Source organism: Meles meles, chromosome 4 (genome assembly GCF_922984935.1).
Source record: "Meles meles chromosome 4, mMelMel3.1 paternal haplotype, whole genome shotgun sequence".
In the NCBI taxonomy this organism is placed as follows: Eukaryota; Metazoa; Chordata; class Mammalia; order Carnivora; family Mustelidae; genus Meles; species Meles meles.
In genome coordinates, this window is record NC_060069.1 from 142,035,093 (window position 1) to 142,057,172 (window position 22,080).

The window sequence follows — 22,080 nt, forward strand, 5'->3', positions numbered from 1 at the left end:
CACCTCCTTCATTTCGTCTCAGTTTTCCTCCCTATACAGATGATAGCAAATATTTCCCCATATGATGATATTATCATTTTAAAACAACTGTTAAGGAGAGGTCTTAACTGTCATCTGGCCCTGCTATCTATTTTCTGAGAAAAAAGATTGCTTAAGAGAAGCTGTATCAAAGCAAAATGACCATTTTTCTATTAGTAGCTGCCCTTCAACATTTAATTGGCTTATTAATAAATAGCCCTATTCAGCAAATCATCTCATTAAGTTACCTAGGGGAACATTTTGCAACTAGATTATCTTAAATAGTTCCCTAGGCATTTAAATTCTGTAAATTAGGCACTCTACAGCTGCATACTTGAGATTTTGATACCTAGGGGAGTATTTGGTAACACCCACTTTAATTTTTTTTCCCTATTCCCTGAGAATAGCAATACGGGATTAAAAAGCCTCCCTGTCTAATGTTGAATGGAAAATGAGATTGACTTAAATGGGGGGAAATATTAGAACTCCCTTTGGTTCCTTATGCCATCAGTCCGACTATCTAAAATGATGGAGGGGCTTTTAATGTATCATGTTAAGAGCTTCAACAATTAAGAGTTATATGATGGGTAATTCAGAAGAGACTCTCTACATGTCTTGTGCTTGTCTGGAAGTTTCACTTCAAATGCTGATTTCCCAGAAATAGTATTTTTGGAGGATTATGTGAAGGACATGAAGTCTTTCCATGACTCTGAAGAATACATTTTATCCTTGGGTAATCCAGATCTCAGCTGTTGGTTCATTTTCTGGCTCTTTCAGCCACATCTCCACTCAGATCCAGAGCCAAAACTCGATTCTGGATTTTCATCAAGATATTCATTTTTACCAAGCACTTCATAGTTACTTAGGACTGATGGAATTACTGGGAAAAAAGGAAGGTGATGGGACAACTCTTTACTGCTTCATATACTCCTTGTCTTTATCTAACCTTTCACTTCTCCTGCTTCTCACCCCCTCCTTCCTGTACATGTGTATGTATACACATACATGTACAGACACAATATGTATACACACAGTATACACACACACACACGCACACACGCACACACACCCACACACGTAATATATCATCTAAGATTGGTTTTGAATAAATATTTTTAAGCTTTTTTTTTTTTTGGTCAATACCTATAGTTGGTTTTTGTTTTTTACATTTTTACAATTACTGAAAACAACAAAACTATAATATGTATCTTTCTATCTCCAAGTGTTTGTGCATATTTCCGAGATTTTCATTCATTGTGCTTACTTTTGGATCCAAACCTTGGGGAAAGAATCACACTTTTTCATTAACTAAGTTAGGACAAATGATAAGTGATACTGGAGTTTATTTCCAATATGAGTGACATCACTTCCCCAGAGGAGACCTTCCGAGGCCCCAGACTCTATTAAGTTTCCCTGTTTCATGCCCCCAGAGCATTCTTGGTTTTTCAAAAAGCTCATGTCTTTCTCCAGGCTGGTAGGAACTTGAGTATTAGCATATTGTGCATGTCCTGTTCACTCTTGTGTTCAGAGTTCTAGAACTGCACCTCTACCCAGTAAAGGTGGGATGAATAATTGATGGTGAACTGATGAAGAAGGAAGGTGTTGGGAAAATCATGGCTGTTTGGTACATCAGTCCCAAACATTTCAAAAGCACTCCTCACTTCCTTTCTTAGGCTTACTAGTCATTTAGTGATGTAGGCAAGTTATAAGTGTCATATGGCCCCTTCAGTACACTTCATAACACCTTAAAATAGGACTGGGCAACAATTCATAAACTTAATCCATTTCTAAGTATCAAAAACCAAAGGAAATGCCTTTGTTTATATATGGTAATTTTAAGTGCTTTTCCAAAACCCATGGCTTCATAGCATTAAGTGTGCTAATATCTTTAGTTTTAGATGAAATATCAAAAAAAAGCTAACTAAAGCCTTTGTAATAAAAATTCTATGTAACCAAAAATAATTAAGTAAGAAAATAGAGTAATAATATGGTATCAAAATAAGAATGTCTTCCTGTCTCCTTTTAATAGACACTTTATGTTTGTAGTACCATCAATTTAATGCAATCATGAGTTTAACTTCCACAATTTAATTTCAGAGAATAAATTCTCAACTTTCACCATAAATGCTGAAAACATTGTTATGCTTTATAGTCAAAGCAACATTGTAGAATATTGGCTCAACTGGGCTGAGCACTGAGGTTAAAAGATTGATCTGTCTGTCCTCTATCTATCTATCAATCTATCTGTCATCTATCTATCTCTCTATCACCAGGCTCTAATTTACTTATAGTTTTATCTCTGGGAAATTGAGATTTGTAATTATAAGTGATAATTTATTAAATGCGTCATTCCAGAAAATTATTATTTTATTTTCATATAGTTATTATAGAAATATGTTCTCCTTAATAATAGCTGTCTCAGTGCTTATGATTCCTAAGGCCCTGGACTACCCAGAGTACTTGGTTCTTGCTCCCTCATAAAACTGACAGATGCAGCTGTTACTGTCATTTCTGTAACAGAGATGAAAGAAACAAGGTGAAGAGACTAAGGAATGCACCAGTGTTTAAATGGTTAACGTGGCACAGCTAAAAGTTCACATTGTTTAGGTTAGTTTAAGTCATTAAATTGTATAACTTTATTTTTCTTTTTTAATTGTAGTCATAGTATATTTTTCAGATAAAGGGTAATTCAAGTATGTGATATAAAACATTTATTTTAGAAAAAGGATCAGGATTTAAGGGTAGATTTTCAAGGATAGAATGGTACATTTTATTTTCTGACGCTAATAACATTTTTAACAGGTAATATTTTTATGAGTCTAAACATTGAGAGAATAATAAAAATACCCATAGTAATTTAAATCTGTAAAAAATATCCAGCCTCTATTTGTAAGATGTTTTATCTTTCTTCCCCCCACCTCAAGCCTTAAACAATAGTCTCTGGCAATTATTTTATTTTTATTTTTTTGATTTTATTTATTTATTTGTTTATTTATTGTGCGGAGGAAAAAAGATTTCATCTGGACATCTAGGAATTTATGAGGGTGTATATCTTTAATAAATTAATAACTAATATATTTATTTACTTTTCTGACACCTTTTATTTACCATTTTAAACATAGAATTCAGAAAAATACAGTAAACACTCAAATACTCTCCATCAAGAGTCCACAGTTGTTAACAGAGTGCCATATTAAAACACCTTTCTCAATTTATTCCCACACATGGATAAATTTTCTTGCTAAAACATATGATAAGAACATCATGACACTCATTCTTCAGTACTTCTTCAACAAATATTTGGGAATTCAAGGAATATTCTCCACATAACCATAATACTATTATTATACCCAAGAAAATTAGCAATAATTTCATAATAAATTTCTTTTTCTTAATTTTTTTTATTATGTTAGTCCCCATACAGTACATCATTAGTTTTTGACATAGTGTTCCATGATGCATAGTTTGTGTGTAACACCCAGTGGTTCATGCAATATGTGCCCTCCTTAATACCCATCACTGGGCTAATCCATCCCGCTAACCCTCTCCCCTCTAAAACCCTAAATTTGTTTCCTGGAGTCCATAGTTTCTCATGGTTCATCTCCCCCTCTGATTCTGCCCTTTCATTTTTCCCTTCCTTCTCCTAATGTCTCCACGCTAACACTTATGTTCCACAAATAGTGAAGCCATATGATAATTGTCTTTCTGTTTGACTTATTTCACTTAGCATAATCTCCTCCAGTTCCATCCATGTTGATGCAAATGTTTGGTATTCATCCTTTCTGATGACTGAGCAATATTCCATTGTATACATGGACCACATCTTCTTTATCCATTCATCCATTGAAGGGCATCTTGGCTACTTCCACACTTTGGCTATTGTGGTCATTGCTGATATGAACATTGGAGTGCATATGGCCCTTTTCACTACTTCCGTATCGTTGGGATAAATAGCCAGTAGTACAATTGCTGAGTTATAGGGTAGCTCTATTTTTAACTTTTTGAGGAACCTCCACACTGTTTTCCAAAGTGACTGTACCAACTTGCATTCCTACCAACAGGTTAAGAGGGTTTCCAAAAAAAAAAAAAAAAAAAAAAAAGTTTCCCTTTCTCTACAACCACGCCAACATTTGTTGTTTCTTGTTTTGTCAATTTTTGCCATTCTAACTGGAGTAAGATTGTATCTCAGTGTGGTTTTGATTTAAATATTCCTGATGGCTAATGGTGTTGAACATTTTTTCATGTATCTGTTAGACATTTGTATGTCTTCTTTGGAGAAGTGTTTGTTCATGTCTTATGCCCATTTTTTGACTTGATTATTTGTTTTTTGGGTGTTGAGTTTGAGAAGTTCTTTACAAATCTTGGGTACCAGCCCTTTATCTGTAGTGTCATTTATAAATATCTTCTTCCATCTCCTGGGTTATCTCTTTGTTTTGTTGACTGTTTCCTTTGCTGTGCAGAAGCTTTTTATCTTGATGAAGTCCGAAGTGTTCATTTTCGCTTTTGTTTCCCTTGCCTTTGGAGACAGGTTTTGAAAGAAGTTGCTGTGGCCGATGTGGAAAAGGTTACTGCCTATGTTCTTCTCTAGGATTTTGATGAATTCCTATCTCACATTGAGGTCTTTCATTCATTTAGAGTTTATCTTTGTGTATGGTGTAAAAGAATGGTTGAGTTTCATTCTTCTGTATATAGTTGTCCAATTTTCCCAGCACCATTTATTGAAGAAATTGTCTTTAACCTTTGGATATTTTTTCCTGCTTTGTCAAAGATTAGTTGACCATAGATTTGAGGTCCATATCTGGGCTCTCTGTTCTGTTCAATTGATCTATGTGTCTGTTTTTGTGTCTACCATGCTGTCTTGGTGATCACAGCTTTGTAGTATAGCTTGAAATCAGGCAACATGATGCCCCAACTTTGTTTTTATTTTTCAACATTTCCTTGGTGATTTGGGGTCTTTCTGGTTCCATACAAATTTTAGGATTGCATACAAATTTTAGGTTCCATACAAATTTTTCCAGCACTTTGAAAAATGGCATTGGTATTTCGATCAGGATGGCATTGAACGTATAGATTTCTCTGGGCACCATATAAAAATCATCTATGAGAAGCCCACAGCAAATATCATTCTTAATGGGGAAAAGCTGAGAGCATTTCCCTTAAGATCAGGAACTCAACAAGGATGTCTACTCTCACCCCTATTGTTCAGCAGAGTACTGGAAGTCCTAGCAACAGCAATCAGACAACAAAAGAAATAAAAGGTATTCAAACTGGCAAAAAAGAAGTAAAACTCTGTTTCCAGATGACATATACTTTATGTGGAAAACCCAAAAGACTCTACCCCCAACCCACTAGAACTCATACAGCAATTCAATAATGTGACAGGATACAAAATCAATGCACAGAAATCAATTGCTTTCCTATACACTAGCAATGTAACTGTAGATAAAGAAATTAGGAAATTGATTCCACTTATGATAACACCAAAAACTTTAAGATGCCTTGGAATGAACCTAACCAAAGGGGTAAAGGATCTATACTCTAGGAACTATAGAACTCTAATGAAGGAAAATGAAGAAGACACAAAAAGATGGAAAAACATTCCATGCTCATGGATCAGAAGAATAAACATTGTTAGAATGTCTGGCAATAATTTTAATGGATATATTAAGCCTTTTCTGTAAACTATGTTTCATTTTTTTCTGTCCACCTGGGTACTAATAATCTAAAAATGGCCAAACAGCAAATTGATACCTGTGAAATAAAAATAAAATCTTAATGAAGGTGAATTATCACCACTGAGTTATCAAAAATTAATTATGAAATCATTCTTTGGCTAAAATTTTAAAAAATACAGAATTTTTATAGAAAATTGTTAGAAATGACTTCATTGATAAAGTAACTTTCTTTATCCCTATAGATGATAAAGTATCACTTTTGAAATTAATAAAAGCACTTTTTTCTACTTGAAGATAAATTATATTTTTTAAAAATCATAACTTCAATGTATTTACAAAATATATTTTATTGCCCCTACAGAAAGATAAAGAAGATCAGTGGCTAGAGAAAAAAGTGCAGGGAAATAAAGACCACATTATTTTGGAGCATCTACAGTGGACAATGGGGTATGAAGTTCAAATTACAGCTGCCAATAGATTGGGATATTCAGAACCAACAGTCTATGAGTTCAGCATGCCACCAAAGCCAAACATTATTAAAGGTAAGCAAAACTATGTACTTTCTTAGGTGGCTATAAATATGATATCATCTTTTTATAAACTCCTCTGGAATTTTTCTTAATACTGAAAACATAACTTTATAGAAGGAAGTGTAAATTCTGACTTCTAATCATAGTTATTGTAACATGTCTTACTCAAGATTTCTCAAATTGTTCTTGCCGTGGGGTATCAGTTAGCTTGTAAATGCCCTCGGACAGCTTTGGTGGTCGAAGAGATGGGGAGAGAACAGAAAGAGGGGATGGAAGGTAAGAATGAAGTGTCAAAAACCAACATGAAAAATTTCTATTAAGTCCAGAAAATCTTTTGCAAAGAAGACGTCTCTACCAAACACATGGAGGCTGGTCCTTCACTTTTGGAAAAATGTGGTCAAAGATAATGATAAGCCCATCCATGACTGATCAAGCCAGTTGATTTTGGAAATACAGACTCAATCACATAGTGAGGCAGAAAAACTACAGATGTACCCCAGAAAAAATGTATAACTAGGATTTCAAGGAGGCTCACAGTATTTCAAGACACTTGACATCAGTATTCACAGTGCACTGGTGAATTCTATCTTTATTAAGTAACAGTGCTTGCATCATTATATGCTAGTGATGCTATAAAAGTCCACAGAAAGGACATTAAATTTTTTTTCAGATACATGCTATAGAGGTAAAGATGCAAGAATTTGTCCAGATTCATGGTCATATTTAACTCTGTAAGTTGTCACATGGGTCATATTTTAACATCCATCATTCCTTTAAATATAATATGTAACATTTACTGATGAATTTTATACATACATGTATGCATATACGCAATATACATATATTCTTCATATGTATGTATGTAGAGATGAGAGCAGTATATTCATAAGCGTGACTTACTGAAGTCATTATGTTAGAGTGTCTGTAGTGTTTCATAACACTGTTGAGAGTGGGAAAAATAAAGTACTTTAGTTCAGATATGCTCTTTAGCCCTCTTGTGAGTTCAAATTGATATTAATCTCATGATTAGGAGTTTGTGACATAGTACATCTTTTTTTCCAAATTGGAAGCATCTTTATACAGTTAATCTTTCTGTTAAAAAATAATTACTATTGGTTATATGTATATTACTATTGGTTAAAAGTAATTGATATTTGGCTTTGTATTGTTCATATTAATTAATAAGTGCTTCCAATTACAATTTGAAATTAGGAAGCTGGGAGCATCTAGGACTAATACTGATATGTTGTAATGGAATTTTAAAAAATTTACAAAGCATTTGTGCATTTGTTATCTCATTATCTCATTTATATATCTCTGAATCTGAATTGAACAAGGAAGAATTATACTCATTTTACAGATGTAAATTTGGAAGATTAAGGGATCTGTTTCAAGGTCAGAGCTACTTTCGTCATATGACAAATCCAACACCCCTAATAAGATGATACACCTAAGAATAATGGTTGAATATACTATCAAGTTCATTGCCTCTGTGTGTTTTAAACATCAGTAACTACCTCTACAAATATGTCTTAATTTTGTAGTAATTATCCTCTGTGCAGATATCAACAACATGATATAAATATGATTCTAAATCTGAGTCAGAATCTTCAAAGGAGGATTGCAGCTGTGTACTCCATTTTCTTCAATCTTTAATTCAGCTGATATGTTTGGAGAAAAATAATTATTTTTATTAGGATAAAATTAATCTTGCATGAAGTTGGAAGACAACATTTTAGTAACATTTTATAGGTAATAGATTGTGAAAAAAATAGACTTTAGGTAGGTTACTTCCAGAATCCCTGTTATTTTTTATAAAAAATCACTTTTGAAGGATGCCTGGGTGGCTCAGTCAGTAGAATGTCTGCCTTCGGCTTAGGTCATGATTCTGGGGTCCTGGGATTGAGCCCCTTATCCGGCCCCCAGCTCATCAGGGAGTCTGCTTCTCCCTACCCTCTGCTGCTCCCCCTGCTTGTGTGTGCTCTCTCTCTTTCTAATAAATAAATAAAATCTTTAAAGTAATCATTGTTAATAAAAACCAAAAGTAAGTATGGACAAAAGGGCAAATAAGAATATATGTATATACATATATACATACATATATAGATACATACATACATATACAGGCACAAAAATACCCAAGATCTATTATGATACATTTACTATAAAAACATATTTTGTTTGAGTTTCAGAATCAGATTGTGAGCCGTACCTAGAAGATAAGTGAAAAGAACTACAGTTTATACTTTCAGCTTTGCTCTTGTTACTTAATTTCCCTTGATATGCATTTCTTTATCTCTAAGGTAGTTTCTTCTAGTCCTGTTATATTAAGATTCATTCATTTGTTCCAGATATTTATTGGGTTCTTACTTTGTGAGGAGGACAGACATGGGCACAGAGGAATGACCTGTGAAAAGTACAGACTGGCCTCTGCCCTCAGTGACTTTACAATCTAGTAGGGAAGGTAGGCATAAAGCCGAGGGCTAGAATAACGACCAAATAATTGCAACTAATAGATGTGCTGGTGCTGAATGCTGCATGAAGGGGTTTGGCACTTGTACCTAACTTGTGAGAGGGTGGAGTTCAGGAAGGGTCCCATCAGAAAGTCCCTTTCCAAAAGAAACTTAACAAGAAATGAGTCTTCCAAGGAAAGTGTCATTTATAAAAACAGCCTCTGCCTGGGAAGTAGATAAAACATGGTTGAAGAGAACCTGAAAGTGTGAACAAAAATAAGAATGAAGAGGGATCTGCGACCCAGATAATCTAAGGTCTTCTGAAAATGACATAAACAATCTTAAAAAAAGTTCTTCAGAGCAATAAGAAATCATTTGAAGCAGGGACGTTATAGGAATAGATAGACATTAAAGACAGATTAATCTAGCTCAGATGGTGAAAGGAAGAGATGGGTGAATAGGAACACTTGGAAAAAAGTGATAGCAGGAGCAAAAGAGATCTGTGCATAAATTCTGGACACAGTGTAGATGTAGGTTAACCTTACAAGTGTAACATAATGAATTCAGTACATGTTGATGACTTTGAGTTTCTTGCTTGGACAGTTGGAACACTGTTGGCATCATCTCTCAGGATAAAGAATTTGAGGAGCAGGATTTAGAGAATAGGATCAAACACAAGATCGGCTTGGTGGTCTTTAAGTTTGAAATGTCAAGTAGTAGTTATATGTATGTGTATAAAGATGAGAAGACAGCCTTAGATTGGAAACATACATTATTATATTAACAGGTTAACAGGTAAATGGTATCTGAAACCTGGGTGAGGATAAAATTAGACAATGAGTAATGCCTAAGCTCTATGAAAAGGAGTCGACATCTGAAATACTCATGGATGTCTCCCTGGTACCTAGAAGGGTGACTGGCACAGCACAGGTATTCAAGGAGTACTTCTTGGGTAACTGAGTAGAGAATGAAGAACTGAGTCTCAAGGAACTAAGATATTGTACAGGAAGAGGAAACCACAGCAACCCCTACCCCCGCCCTCTGAGACAAAGATGTAGAGTTCCTGGCTAAAGAGAAGACTGTAGTACCTTGGAAGCTAAGAAAGAATCATCTTTCGAGAAGAAAAGCTATAAATCGCATTTGCCACTTCAGATGCTGCTGAGAGGTCAGCGGAACTCAATCGAAAGAGATGTGAAGCGTCCTTCATACAGACAACTTTGCTGAAGTGGCTGAGAGAGAAATTAGGTAGGAGCTGGCTGAGGATTTTATGTGAGGTGAGGAGGTTTAGATTCCATGTTTATTTAATGCTTTTAAGAAGGTTTTCTATGAAGGTGAGGAGAGTTAAAAAAAAAAAAAGAAACAGTGTTAGAAAGACTTTTAGGATGAAAAATGCTGGAGTGTGTTTCATAGCTGATCATGCAGTCAAGAAGTCAGAAAAAGCTACCTGAGAAGGTAGGAGAAAGAATTTCTCCTCTCTAAACTGGGCAGCTGATACAAAGCAATAGCAGCCTCCTAGAAAAGGGGAAAGAAGAAGAAAAGATTATTTATAAAAATGTTACAAAATAATGTCTAATGAACTGTAGCCACGGACTCAAATCCTCAATCCACTGGCTACTCAAGCCTCATGGAAAGCCACGTTAAAGACATGCCTTTATAGTTTAAGCATTGTTCTGTTTGGCTCGAGAAGTTTCTTGGGCAATTTTAAAGGCTGTGATGGGTGATGGTGAATTTGGGAGCCTTTATGTCCATAATATCCTACAGAGTTAAAATTAGGTACTGATAAAATAAGGAAAATAATCTGCATGTGCTGTCATCAAAACTACTCTTGTATGATTTCTTATTCCATTTTAAAGTAAATATTATAAATTCAAACTCATATCTGAAATAAGTTATCTATAATAAGCTAGCAGGTCTTAAGTCTTTTTACTCCAGTTTTAGAAGATGTGAACTTTACAAGTTAATTTAGTTTTAATTCATTTTTGGTAGCATGCCTTGTAAACTGTCTAAATAAGTTTACAGACTTTTGAATTTAAAAAGCCATTGCTAATGTGCATTTAATATATTTAACTTTTTGTAAGCAACAGGCTAAATATAGAGTACGTGTAATTATTGGACTGAAGAACTATTTTTTAACACTATGCTCACCTTACATTCATACATTGCATATATATATATATATATTACATTATATACATACACACATATACACAATATATTATTGACAATACTGGCTTTTCTATGTATGTGTATTAGAGGATACCACACTTCTCCATAGTTTATTATTCTAATTTAAAAAGTACTTCGTGATTAATAATATTTTCTCATTTTCTTTTATTAAATATGTGTTTATTTTGAAAGATGTGTTTCTTGAGTTACATAGAACTGGAGTGCAAAATCACAATCCTGTTCTTTTTTGGAATATTCATAACAGCATAATGCCATCTCACTTTATTTATCAATAATGAGAAGATTGAATAGTTATCATAACTATTCAATCTTCTCATTATTGATAAATAAATTTATCAATAAAATTTATCAATAATAAATTTATCAAATTTATCAAATAAATATCAATAATAAATTTATCAAATTTATCAAATAAATTTATCAATAAAATTATTGATAAATATTTATCAATAATGAGAAGATTGAATAGTTATCATAACTATTCAATCTTCTCATTATTGATAAATAAAGTGAGATGGCATTATGCTGTTATGAATATTCCAAAAAAGAACAGGATTGTGATTTTGCACTCCAGTTCTATGTAACTCAAGAAACACATCTTTCAAAATAAACACATATTTAATAAAAGAAAATGAGAAAATATTATTAATCATGAAGTACTTTTTAAATTAGAATAATAAACTATGGAGAAGTGTGGTATCCTCTAATACACATACATAGAAAAGCCAGTATTGTCAATAATATATTGTGTATATGTGTGTATGTATATAATGTAATATATATATATATATATCTTTTTTTTAAACTTTATTTTTTCAGTGTTCCAAGATTCATTGTTTCATGCATCATACCAAATTAATTCTTATAAAATAATTACAAATCTATGGAATAATAGTCTGATAAAATGACATTTATGGATTTGTTCTGTAATCTCTGTGGCTAAAAACACTAGTACTTTGGTGGATTGAATATAATCTAATTTTTAAAAATTCTTGGTGATAAATTTATTTTGAAAAACATTTTCCACCATTTCTTTTGGTTTATGACAGATTTAATACTGTCTGTTTTAACAAAAACAACAACAAAAGACCTTTTTTTTTTCTTTTAGTAATTGCTTCCTTTCTCTGCTTTTGTTCACTATGAATTGAACACCTCTAATTTTAACACTATCAATATAATTTGGTGACAAATAATTCCATTCATACATTGTTGGGATCTGATGATAAAACTATTCTACCATATGAATTCAAGCATGTAATAAGACATCTACAGGAGTTCCTCAAATTTAAGAAGCTAAGAAAGAATTATTCAAATCACCACCACTAAATATGTTGTTAAAATTTTTCAGGATTTTTTTCTTTTGTCTTTTCATGGTCATTTTGACTATACTTCTAAGGAACTGAAGAGTGAAATAATTTTGATAACATTCCATCTAGTTCCAAGCAATACTAGTATACTCTTACACTCCTGAATAACTCAACATGAACAAAAAACCAATATATTCAAGTTCATGGCAAATACTAAAATGCCTTCTTAAAGTTTAATTTATCGTATGTTCAGAATATGAATAAGAGCAATTCTAAAACAATGGTGAAATTGAGTTTCAGTTAATTGGATAGAACTTTATTTTAACTATCTGGAAATCTCAGTCAAAGCTAAATGTTAATACTACACCCAAAACAATATTTCTTTGAATTTAGCACGTAATGAAAAAGTCAACATATTTTTTCATGATTTATTTGTTCTCAAAGTTATTTTTAAAGAAGTACAATGACAGGGGTGCCTGGATGGCTCAGTGGGTTAAGCCTCTGGCTTTGGCTCAGGTCATGATCTCAGGGTCCTGGGATCAAGACCTAAACCTGGCTCTCTGCTCAACAGGGATCCTGCTTTCCTTTCTCTGCCTGCCTCTCTGCCTACTTGTGATTGCTCTGTCAAATAAATAAATAAGATCTTAGAAAAAAAATAAAAATAAAATAAAGAGGTATGATGACATATGTCTAGAGTTTGCCTTTCGTTGGTTGGATCGGGGCTCCTTCCTTCTATTCTTATGGCCAATTTTCATTGTGTGAATATGTAATTTTCATTGATATTTCTTGGTAGTTTATTCACAATTAAAATATAATTACTTTTATTAAATATCTCTTCTAACATACAATGGCAGCGAAAAGTCCTATCAGTAAACATTGCAAAATAAAATGAGTTTGTGTTTACAGTAGCAATGTGATTTTACCAGTAGCACAGTGAAATGACGATGCCTTCTCGGTTTTAAGTTGTATCTTCACTCGAGAATAATTAAGGTGCCTACATTTAAAGAATCAATGACAGAACTACTGTCTGATTTATGTGTAGTAAACATTATTAATATTGAGTATCGGTATTGAGGCTCAGCTATGATTTTAATATGAGACAACTATTTAGAAATGTTTTATACAGATTTTAGCCATTCTTTGTCTTGTATCACAGTAATTTTTTGTAGGTAATTTGTAATGGCTTTGTGTAAATCTTGCATTAATTATTTTCTCTTTTTTTTTCTTTCCTACTGTCACTTTTTTCTTTTTCTTTACTTTCATATTTGTAACCTTACTCTTTTCTTCCTTAATTATTTTATTCTTACTCTATTTTCAAAAACAATTTCCGTCATGCAGATAAATGCTGTGAAGCGAATAAAGGTGAAAACAGAAGCCAGTCATGGCAGCTGAATGCTGCTGGGTTTTCTTTCATTCTAGCCATAAGTTTGTCTTGGATGTTTTAATGTTGTTGTTATATGATATTTGCTTTTATGCCCTGCAAATTTACAAGGCTAATCTGAAATTATGATAAAAGATTTTCTATGGTCCAACTAATTATGCATGTATCTTCACCCATGAACAATTAGCCTATTTTCCCTTCCCCAAATTGTCAAACTTTAAAGTAGATAATTTGTCAGAAAATCACTGAAAGAAAGAGAATCAGGATTGTTTCTTCCAGGATATAGTTCACTGAATAATTTGTCTCAATCTAAGGTTTCCTTTAATTTCTGAAGTTGACCTTGTTAAATATCATGTCACTTTTACTTGGAACGTAAGCATTTGCTGCATCTAACCTCTTTTATTTGATTATTTTGCAAATCTAATTCAATATCCATGAGCATACATTGTGCAAATAGTAATTTTATTATGTAGAATTGTGGATCTTTTATATTGATTTAAAATGTTACCCTTTTAAATTTAAGTTTCTAACTTTATGGACATTTATAAAACTTCAAAGTGTTTCCATTTATATAAAACATAACCCTGATAACTTTTATTATATGAGATGTGTACCCCTATTGTGCTGCTATTTTTCTTTTACTGACCTAAAATCTCATAAGGAATAAAAGTGGAAGAATTTCTTCTTTTAAATTTGAACACCAATTTTAAAGTATCCATTTTTCATTATGTGAAAATATCTCTCTGCAGTTGTTCCAAAGTAAATAATAAATTAAGTTTTGATGTGTTTAAAAAGTTGCACCCTGTTCACTGGATAAGGACTATACTGTGAGCTGGCATCAGCTACTCTTACCTACTTCTTGAGAGAAGATGAAATTGAGGTGAGAAGGAGGTGTTACTACATTCCATTTTTCAGAGGAAGCCGGATTTGAGGGAGTATCATGAGTAATGATTTCAGTTTTGACATTTTCATTCATTATGAAATAAGAAAAGTGTTTTGTGCTTTTCACTCCCAAACACACTCTTGCAAATGATTCTTAACACTCATTCAGGACAATTAGAAAGCAATCAGATTTATGTGCATCACAAGAGTGACCCTACCTGTCTGGTAAATCAAGTGATTGGATTCTGGGCTTTGAGAGTCACTCATCAAAAACTATTTATTTTGCTGCATGAAAGCATTCTCTTATTCTTTAAAAAAAAATAGCTACAGGATCCTATTACGTAAGATGTAACGCTAGACTTTTCCTTAGTAGTCTGTTTTCTTTATCTTTTCTAAATTCTGCTAGGCACTGCTGTCCTTTCTACTGACCTAGCAATGGAGTCTTTAGGATCCAAAAGTAATCCATCCACAGATTAAACACTTTTCTATTTCCGTCCCTTTTCTTCTGCTGAGACAAAGGGACTCCCAGACTTGGGCACGATGGAACTCTAACCTGCTTATGGAGAATGTTTTTTTTTTTTTTTTTTTTTTTTTAAATCACCATAACAGAGGTGTCGTAGTCAGTTAAGCATCTCCCTTCAGCTCAGGTTATGATCATGGGGTCCTGGGATTGACCCCACATTGGGCACCTTGCTCAGTGGGGAGCCTCCTCCTCCTTCTGCACACCCTTCACTTGTGTTCTCTCTCTCTCTCAAAGAAAGAAATGAAATAAAATAAAACAAAATTACCACAGCCAAATTTTTTTTTTTTAATTAAAGAACCAATTATCGGTGCATGTTATATTCCAGGAAGTCTGCATTTGGAGAAGATATGTAGACTGGTTGGTTACTAATAGCCAGAAAGTACTGGGGGAGAAAAGAGTGCCAATAACTCTTCCAGGAAGTTTTTCCTGTTCACTATAACCTGCCTGCATCTTTCCAATAAGACAAAGGCTTCCACGAGGTTCATGTAGGAATTATTTTGACATAGTATATGATAGAAAATGCTTTTGTGGAGAACATGGGATATGGATTTCATAAGATAACATAGCTGATTTTTAAAAAATTCATATTCTATGACTTAAGGTCACCAACAGTGATATGAAGAATACTCAAAGTCAGGTTTACATGGTACTTAAAGTGATATTTTGACAGTTGAGGAAATAATCCAAAATTAAAATTTTATTGTCTCACAGAATTATTTACATTTAACAAATTCTTCATTTAGTTTTTATAAACACTTAAGTACAGAACAAGTTTTTAATCCTGAAATTAATAAGCAATGTATCACTTCACCAAATGTTTATGCTTAGAAGAACAGTTATTTTGCAGTTCTGAGAAATGCATAAATTCTTGAAAATAGATCCTCAGACATCTTAAAATACAGGTTCTGTGCTTTGGTTTATTTCAACAAGAAATAGGAAAGCACAAAACTCTGAACAGCACAGCTATAACATTTCAATAATTGAGACCTTAGAGATTATAAATTGCCTTCTTAGATTTTTAAAAAATCTTTATAATAGGTGAGTTTTGCTACTAAATTATCGTTTTTATTATCTGAGTTTTAGTTTTGTTATATGCAACCATGTAATCTGACGGTGCTGTTTAGTCTAATTAGTATCTACTTGTGGGTATAAATGAATGTGATTGTTGGTAAGAACAACATAAAAGTTCAACTTATTTTAAGTCTCTCCTTCATATCATCCAGTGATTTTTTTTCAACCAATAAATTCTTAAATAAAATCCTGTGTCTAAAATGTATAAAATATGAACTTGTGTGTTAAGGTGAGTTTTCTGTTAACCATTACATGTAATGTGTCTGTGTCTACAGATATGTAGATCATATCTCTAAATGTTGAATCATTCCAGAAATTTGTTTTGAGTATCCTCTACCAGTTACTAAGTTAGTTGATTTGCTTGAGGATGATTGCTGCATCTCCATGTGCAGATCAGGATTAATTTCTTCTATAATCATGGATATCTCCTTTTTGTCTCCTTCCCGCTCATGCCTGGTTTGTCTTCTTTTCTTCTTTTATTATTTACTCTTCCTGGTTTCTCTACTCCAAACCAAACTCTGTAATTATTTACCAGATCACTAGAAGGCTCACCAATACCATGTGCCAGATGTGCTAACAGAGTATGGCTAGAAGGTAGCAGTCAATTCTTTTCTAGCAAACTTCTTGTGTAGGAGAATCGTAGGCCAATTGCCACTTTGCATCCTCTCTCCTCATATTAGTCATTGGAAATAATGACATTTTATAAATGCTACACTCATACTATTCCAAAAACATGACACAAACGAACATATGTATATTCATTTGTGGTAGACATGGATAAGATTAAAATGTCTTATGGCTTATTTTTTAAAATTTCTTTCCTTTAGCCAAAATATCTGAAGTATTTCAAAACATTAAATTAATAAATATATTTTAGACACTGGATTAAAAATTTATGTATATAATTTCAGTTAGACATATAAAGTGAATACATACATAAATAACTTAATTGAAAATAGTTTTCATTTTCACTATTTAAATATACAGGCTTTTTTTTTAAATTAAGAATTAAAGGAGCGCCTGGGTGGCTCATTGGTTTAAAGCCTCTGCCTTCGGCTCAGGTCATGATCTCAGAGTCCTGGGATTGAGCCCTGCATTGGGCTCTCTGCTCAGCAGGAAGCCTGCTTTCCCCTCTCTCTCTGCCTGCCTCTCTGCCTACTTGTGATCTCTGTCTGTCAACTAAATAAATAAAATCTTTAAAAAAAATAAAAAATAAGAAATAAATTAAGAATTAAACATACAAGTATGCACAGAAGTTCATAGGTTATAAAATTCGGGTCAATTTGGAAGCCATTATAATTTAACTGAAATATATTCCATGTAAGAATGGCAACTTATCATATTTAATATAAAACTGAAATAAAGAAAATTCTACAGTAGTTTCAACTTAGAACATTTGGATTTGTGATTATTTAGTTATAGTCAACAAAAAAGAGTGTGCAAGACATAATTAATCTTTTTGGGACAGGATGAATTCTATTAGACATCTGAAAACTATTGTATTTATTAATGTGGTATACCTAAACTGGAAATGGAAAAATAAATTTTAAATTTACAAATGATTTTAGTGATTTAAGATAGATATTTATATATCAACTGCAGAATCATTAAGTATGTTCAGGTCTAGTTTTCAAGAAGAGTTAGTTCATGTTACCTATAACAACACTTTCAGTTTTGAAGTAGAAAATCTCTCTAGTCATGTAAAAGTATCTGAAAATTTCTACCTGTTTGTTTTTGGTTATGACATTAGCTGCATTAAGAGCTTTAAATAGTGTGTTACAGTGCTACCTAAATTAAATTTTACTTATAATTTTCTTTAGTCCTTATGTATTATAATTTTACTTATCATGAAGGTTGTATCCATATGTGTCATTTAATGTATTTTATTATGACTCAAATCTATGAGGTGTAATATCCTTTAAGCAACCTTTGAATAGGTACAAATTAAGTAGGTTTCCTCTTATAATAACTTTTTTCCTTACTTCCTTCCTTCTTTCCTACCTTCCTTTCTTCCTACCTTCCTTCTTTCCTTCCTTCCTTCCAATTTATTCTTTCTAATATTCTCTCTCCCTTACATTCCTTTTATTCCCCCTTTGTCTCTCTTGCTAGGTTATTCTCTCTCTTTCCCAACCCCCTCCAGCCTTCCATCCCTTTTTCTCAATTTCTGCCCTTGAATAAATAGGGTTTATTTTTTCTCCTTCTTTTCCATTGATCACTGTTAAATCTTAAAGTCTTACCATTTGTGCTATGGATATATGTCCTAAAACCTTCAGAAAGACTAATTCATTGAATGGATGGCTCAAATTTGCATATTTTAAATGATTGGAGATGCAAGTATTCTACAAATAGCCCTTGAAATTATCTCAATATGAATTGAAATTGGTAAAAATTCCATTCCCAGCTGATTATGTCCTAAAAAAATAAAGAGAATTATTTAGTCCCTGTTAATACTTGATAGGTTATCTTAGAATTCAGAAGGTATTACCACAGTAAATTTTAGGATCTAACTAAAGAAAAAAAATCTTTCTCACCTCTCCTTAACCTGATCTCTTCTGTATTACCATCTAAATGGGTTAACATTTAAATTTACCACTTTTTTATAACTTTTAAATATAAGGCTGTAGTATTATCTCTTTTTAACTTATTGTACTTAAGAACTTGATGAAATACATAAAGGTTATAATAGCATCTTGACAGCTTCTCAATTTTTACCTAAGGCAAACAACTTCAGTAAACTTAAATTTAATTGTTCTGCCATAAAGACAGAGATAAGAGTGTGATATCAATGCTGTGTTTTGCAAATACCTTTGGTTTTATTATCTTACATAATATGAGCCAGATAAAGATTTTCTGATAGTAATCCATTCTTATTTTGTGGCTATTAATTAATTTTAAAGCCTAAATTGAAAAAAAAATTGAAACAGCTAAGGAAAACACGTATATTCAAGAGTTCTATTATTATATCTGTGCTGATCTGAACTGCAACTGATGTCCTTATGGCTCTGTTGGTAGACTATTATTTTACCTAATTTTTAAAGATAGGTTGATTCCATTAGACTCAAATTTCATTTTAAGTGTGAATTAATTAAATGTATTTTTAGTTATAATGTAAAGTTTCTTAATTTGTATGTGTTCAAATTCAATTAAGTTATTCTTTATCATTCCATTTTAACTAATGAAAATGCAAATAACATATTTATAAGCATTGCATAATATTAAGAGATAGCATCTTTTTCTTAATTATACCATATTTATTTTTATTATATACTTGTACTAAATGGGCACTATGAAATAAATCTCCTAGTTAATCTTTTTTTAAATGCAAGCAATTAAAAATTTGCTGTTTTAAGTAATCTCCATGATTCATGAACTTCTTTAAGAATATTTTATCTCACGTCTTACACTGACTTTATGTATAACACTTGTGTTTTAAAGTGACAATTTCTGATCATTTTAATTGCATTTGTTTTCATCATGGCTTATTTTCTTGAAAAAAATGTATGTTATAAATGTATTGTCTTCAGTATCATCTCTTATTTAAAACCCTCAACATAATATCCAGCACTATGTGTAATCCTATGCATGTGTTTCATAGTAAATTAAATGTCATTTTATTTTCTGTACCTCTGTGTCTCCATTGTTGTAATAAAGAAAACTGAGGAAAAGCTTTGTTATATGTGTTTTCTTTATTACTGGTACAAATTTTTTCTGTCCTTGTTGTGTGTTTTCATTCCTAACTTGATCAAATCCAATATCACAGTGTAATAAACATATAATCATTGAGTGACTTCTATTTGGGACAAATAATTAAGATTCATATTGCAAAAATAATTTAGAAACACTACTAAATAGTGTTTCTTTCATAGTAAACTAGTTCCAAAGTCATCTTACAAACTTCAGTGACAAGTAGGAGACCAAAATAGTCAGATTCTATCTCAATAAAATACAGGAATAAAGTTAATAATTTTAATAATGCAAGACTGTTAAGTAGTTTCCTTTGCTAGCAAAAGTTTAAAAAGGCAGATGTAAATGCTTAAAGAGATTTTTCAAATCTCTTTGATTAATGTATTACTGTAATACTGTTTAAGCACCATGCGAATGAAATTGTAGAAAATTCCTAAGTTTTGCTGCTCAACCATGGACAAGGTATGAAACAGAAATGGTAGATTTGGTTCTGTTTCTTAGTGTGTACTATGCCACATCCTGTGTGGAATATTTCCTTCATCCCTCATAAAATCCCTCTGAAGTATCATTTCTCCCATATTTTAGAGGAGAATAGTGAGGCCTAAAGAAATTGAGTAATTTATGCAAAAAGTCATAATTAACATCCAGGTCCAGTGCTCTTAATAAAACATTTTACTTCTCTTTTTGTTTTAGTACTGGACCTGGGTTCAAATGATAATTCTTTAATATGGAAATTATTCAATTAGTTTTTATAAAGTAAAAAATTGCTGACTTAGATATGAATACAGAAGTCTCATATAATTATATCAAGTGCTGCATTGTCAGATAAAAATGAAATAGTATAGAAATTACAAAGGAGAAAAAGTTCATTTTCAAGATTTGCATTATTTTAAGGCACACTCAATCTTTCTTATTCCAGAACAACCCACCCTCAAATGTATATCTTAATCTATATATCTCCCATCAAAACATATTTGTATACATTTCAAAATGAAATGCCAATGTAATATCTGTATTTTGTTATAATTTTTAAACTTCTTTCAATTGATTCAGTAGTTACAAAAGTTTTGTACATTGGGAGAGAAAGAAAGTTAAGTTTTCTTTGTTCTTGTTTTTGTTTTTCCTGAAACCCCTTGAAAATGAGCTGGTATCAAATGGGGAAGTATCTAGGAATTGTTGGATATTTGTATAGTGACGTCATGGTGACTTTATGTTACTCTATTACCTATATATTACTTCATTCTTTGGGGTCACTGTGACAAAGCTAAAGAGATTTGAGTAAATGTATTCTAATATCCTAGTTAATACTGTTATCTTATTATGTCAACAAACTGAGGATCAGAGACGCCCAATGAAGACTAGTCATTGACTCAGCATTCCTCCTATCTTTGTTTTATCAAATTACACTGAATCGGAGATGGCATAACTCAATCCCTAGTCTACAATTTATATGGTCCTGTGTCTTTGACCTAGTTCCTTTGATTTCTTCTTGATTGCCTCATAAAAAATCACTGTGGCTCAGGAAAGGCCATGTACTAACCAGCCACTGTTCCTTCCAGTAATCATGGTACTTCAACAAGTCAGCTTATTATAACCCTTCTCACTTTAATTCCTACACCCAGAGCTGCTTTCCCATGATCAGTGTAATAAACTCACATTCAGTTTACAGCCCCAAAAGAATACCAAATTAAATGTAATCACTTTATGATTTTTACACATTTTCTGAAAACATCTTATAAAATTACTTTTTTACATTGTTCATAGAAAGATCATTTTCTAATAGTATGAAGTAATATTTTTACATACTGGCTAATAAAAACATAACTAGATGGTTTTATATCAGCATCTGTCCCTTTCATTTTAAGAAATCAAAATAAACAGCTTGGAATCAGGATTTGCATTGTGGCTATATGCTTTCTTCTCTACTGATTTCTCATTTATTATTACAAAGAAATAATTGAAATATTTAAAAATTCATATTATAATAAATATAGAATATTGTTTTCCTGCTTAGGTAAGGTTAACAAAAGTAAAAATCAGCTCTTCAAACTAGCATTTCTGCTTTGAGAAATGCATGAACAACTTTCAATTTGCTATTGTTTCTATATAATTTCACAGAGGCTAAACTGGATGTATATGTTACATGGAAGGTTAAATGCAAAACTCTGATGTTCTTAAAAATGATAAGAAAAATATTCTCTTTGCAGTGATTATTGGTGGAAAACAGAAAAAAATATTGTGGCGTTTTTCTATATATTTCTCGTTTTTTCAACAGAGACTTACTGTTCCATCAGATGGCTCAGACATGAATGAAAGTTTATTTAAGGGAATAGAAATATTTCTCTATAGCAGAGTCTGGTCTAATTCAT

At 32.2% G+C, this 22,080-nt stretch overlaps 1 protein-coding gene across 2 annotated transcripts in view; it reads left to right on the forward strand.

The window, feature by feature from the left end:
* Positions 1 to 22,080, forward strand: part of NCAM2 (neural cell adhesion molecule 2) — a 532,557-nt gene that overhangs the window by 476,655 nt on the left and 33,822 nt on the right. Inside the window, exons 15-16 of one of the 2 annotated variants that reach the window (XM_046003054.1) lie at positions 6,055 to 6,235; positions 13,509 to 15,043. In XM_046003054.1, coding sequence (XP_045859010.1) covers positions 6,055 to 6,235; positions 13,509 to 13,615 — 288 coding nt within the window. In that variant the 3' untranslated portion in view covers positions 13,616 to 15,043. Of the gene's footprint in view, positions 1 to 6,054; positions 6,236 to 13,508; positions 15,044 to 22,080 lie in introns of those variants that run through there. The other variant, XM_046003053.1, reaches the window with a different exon arrangement.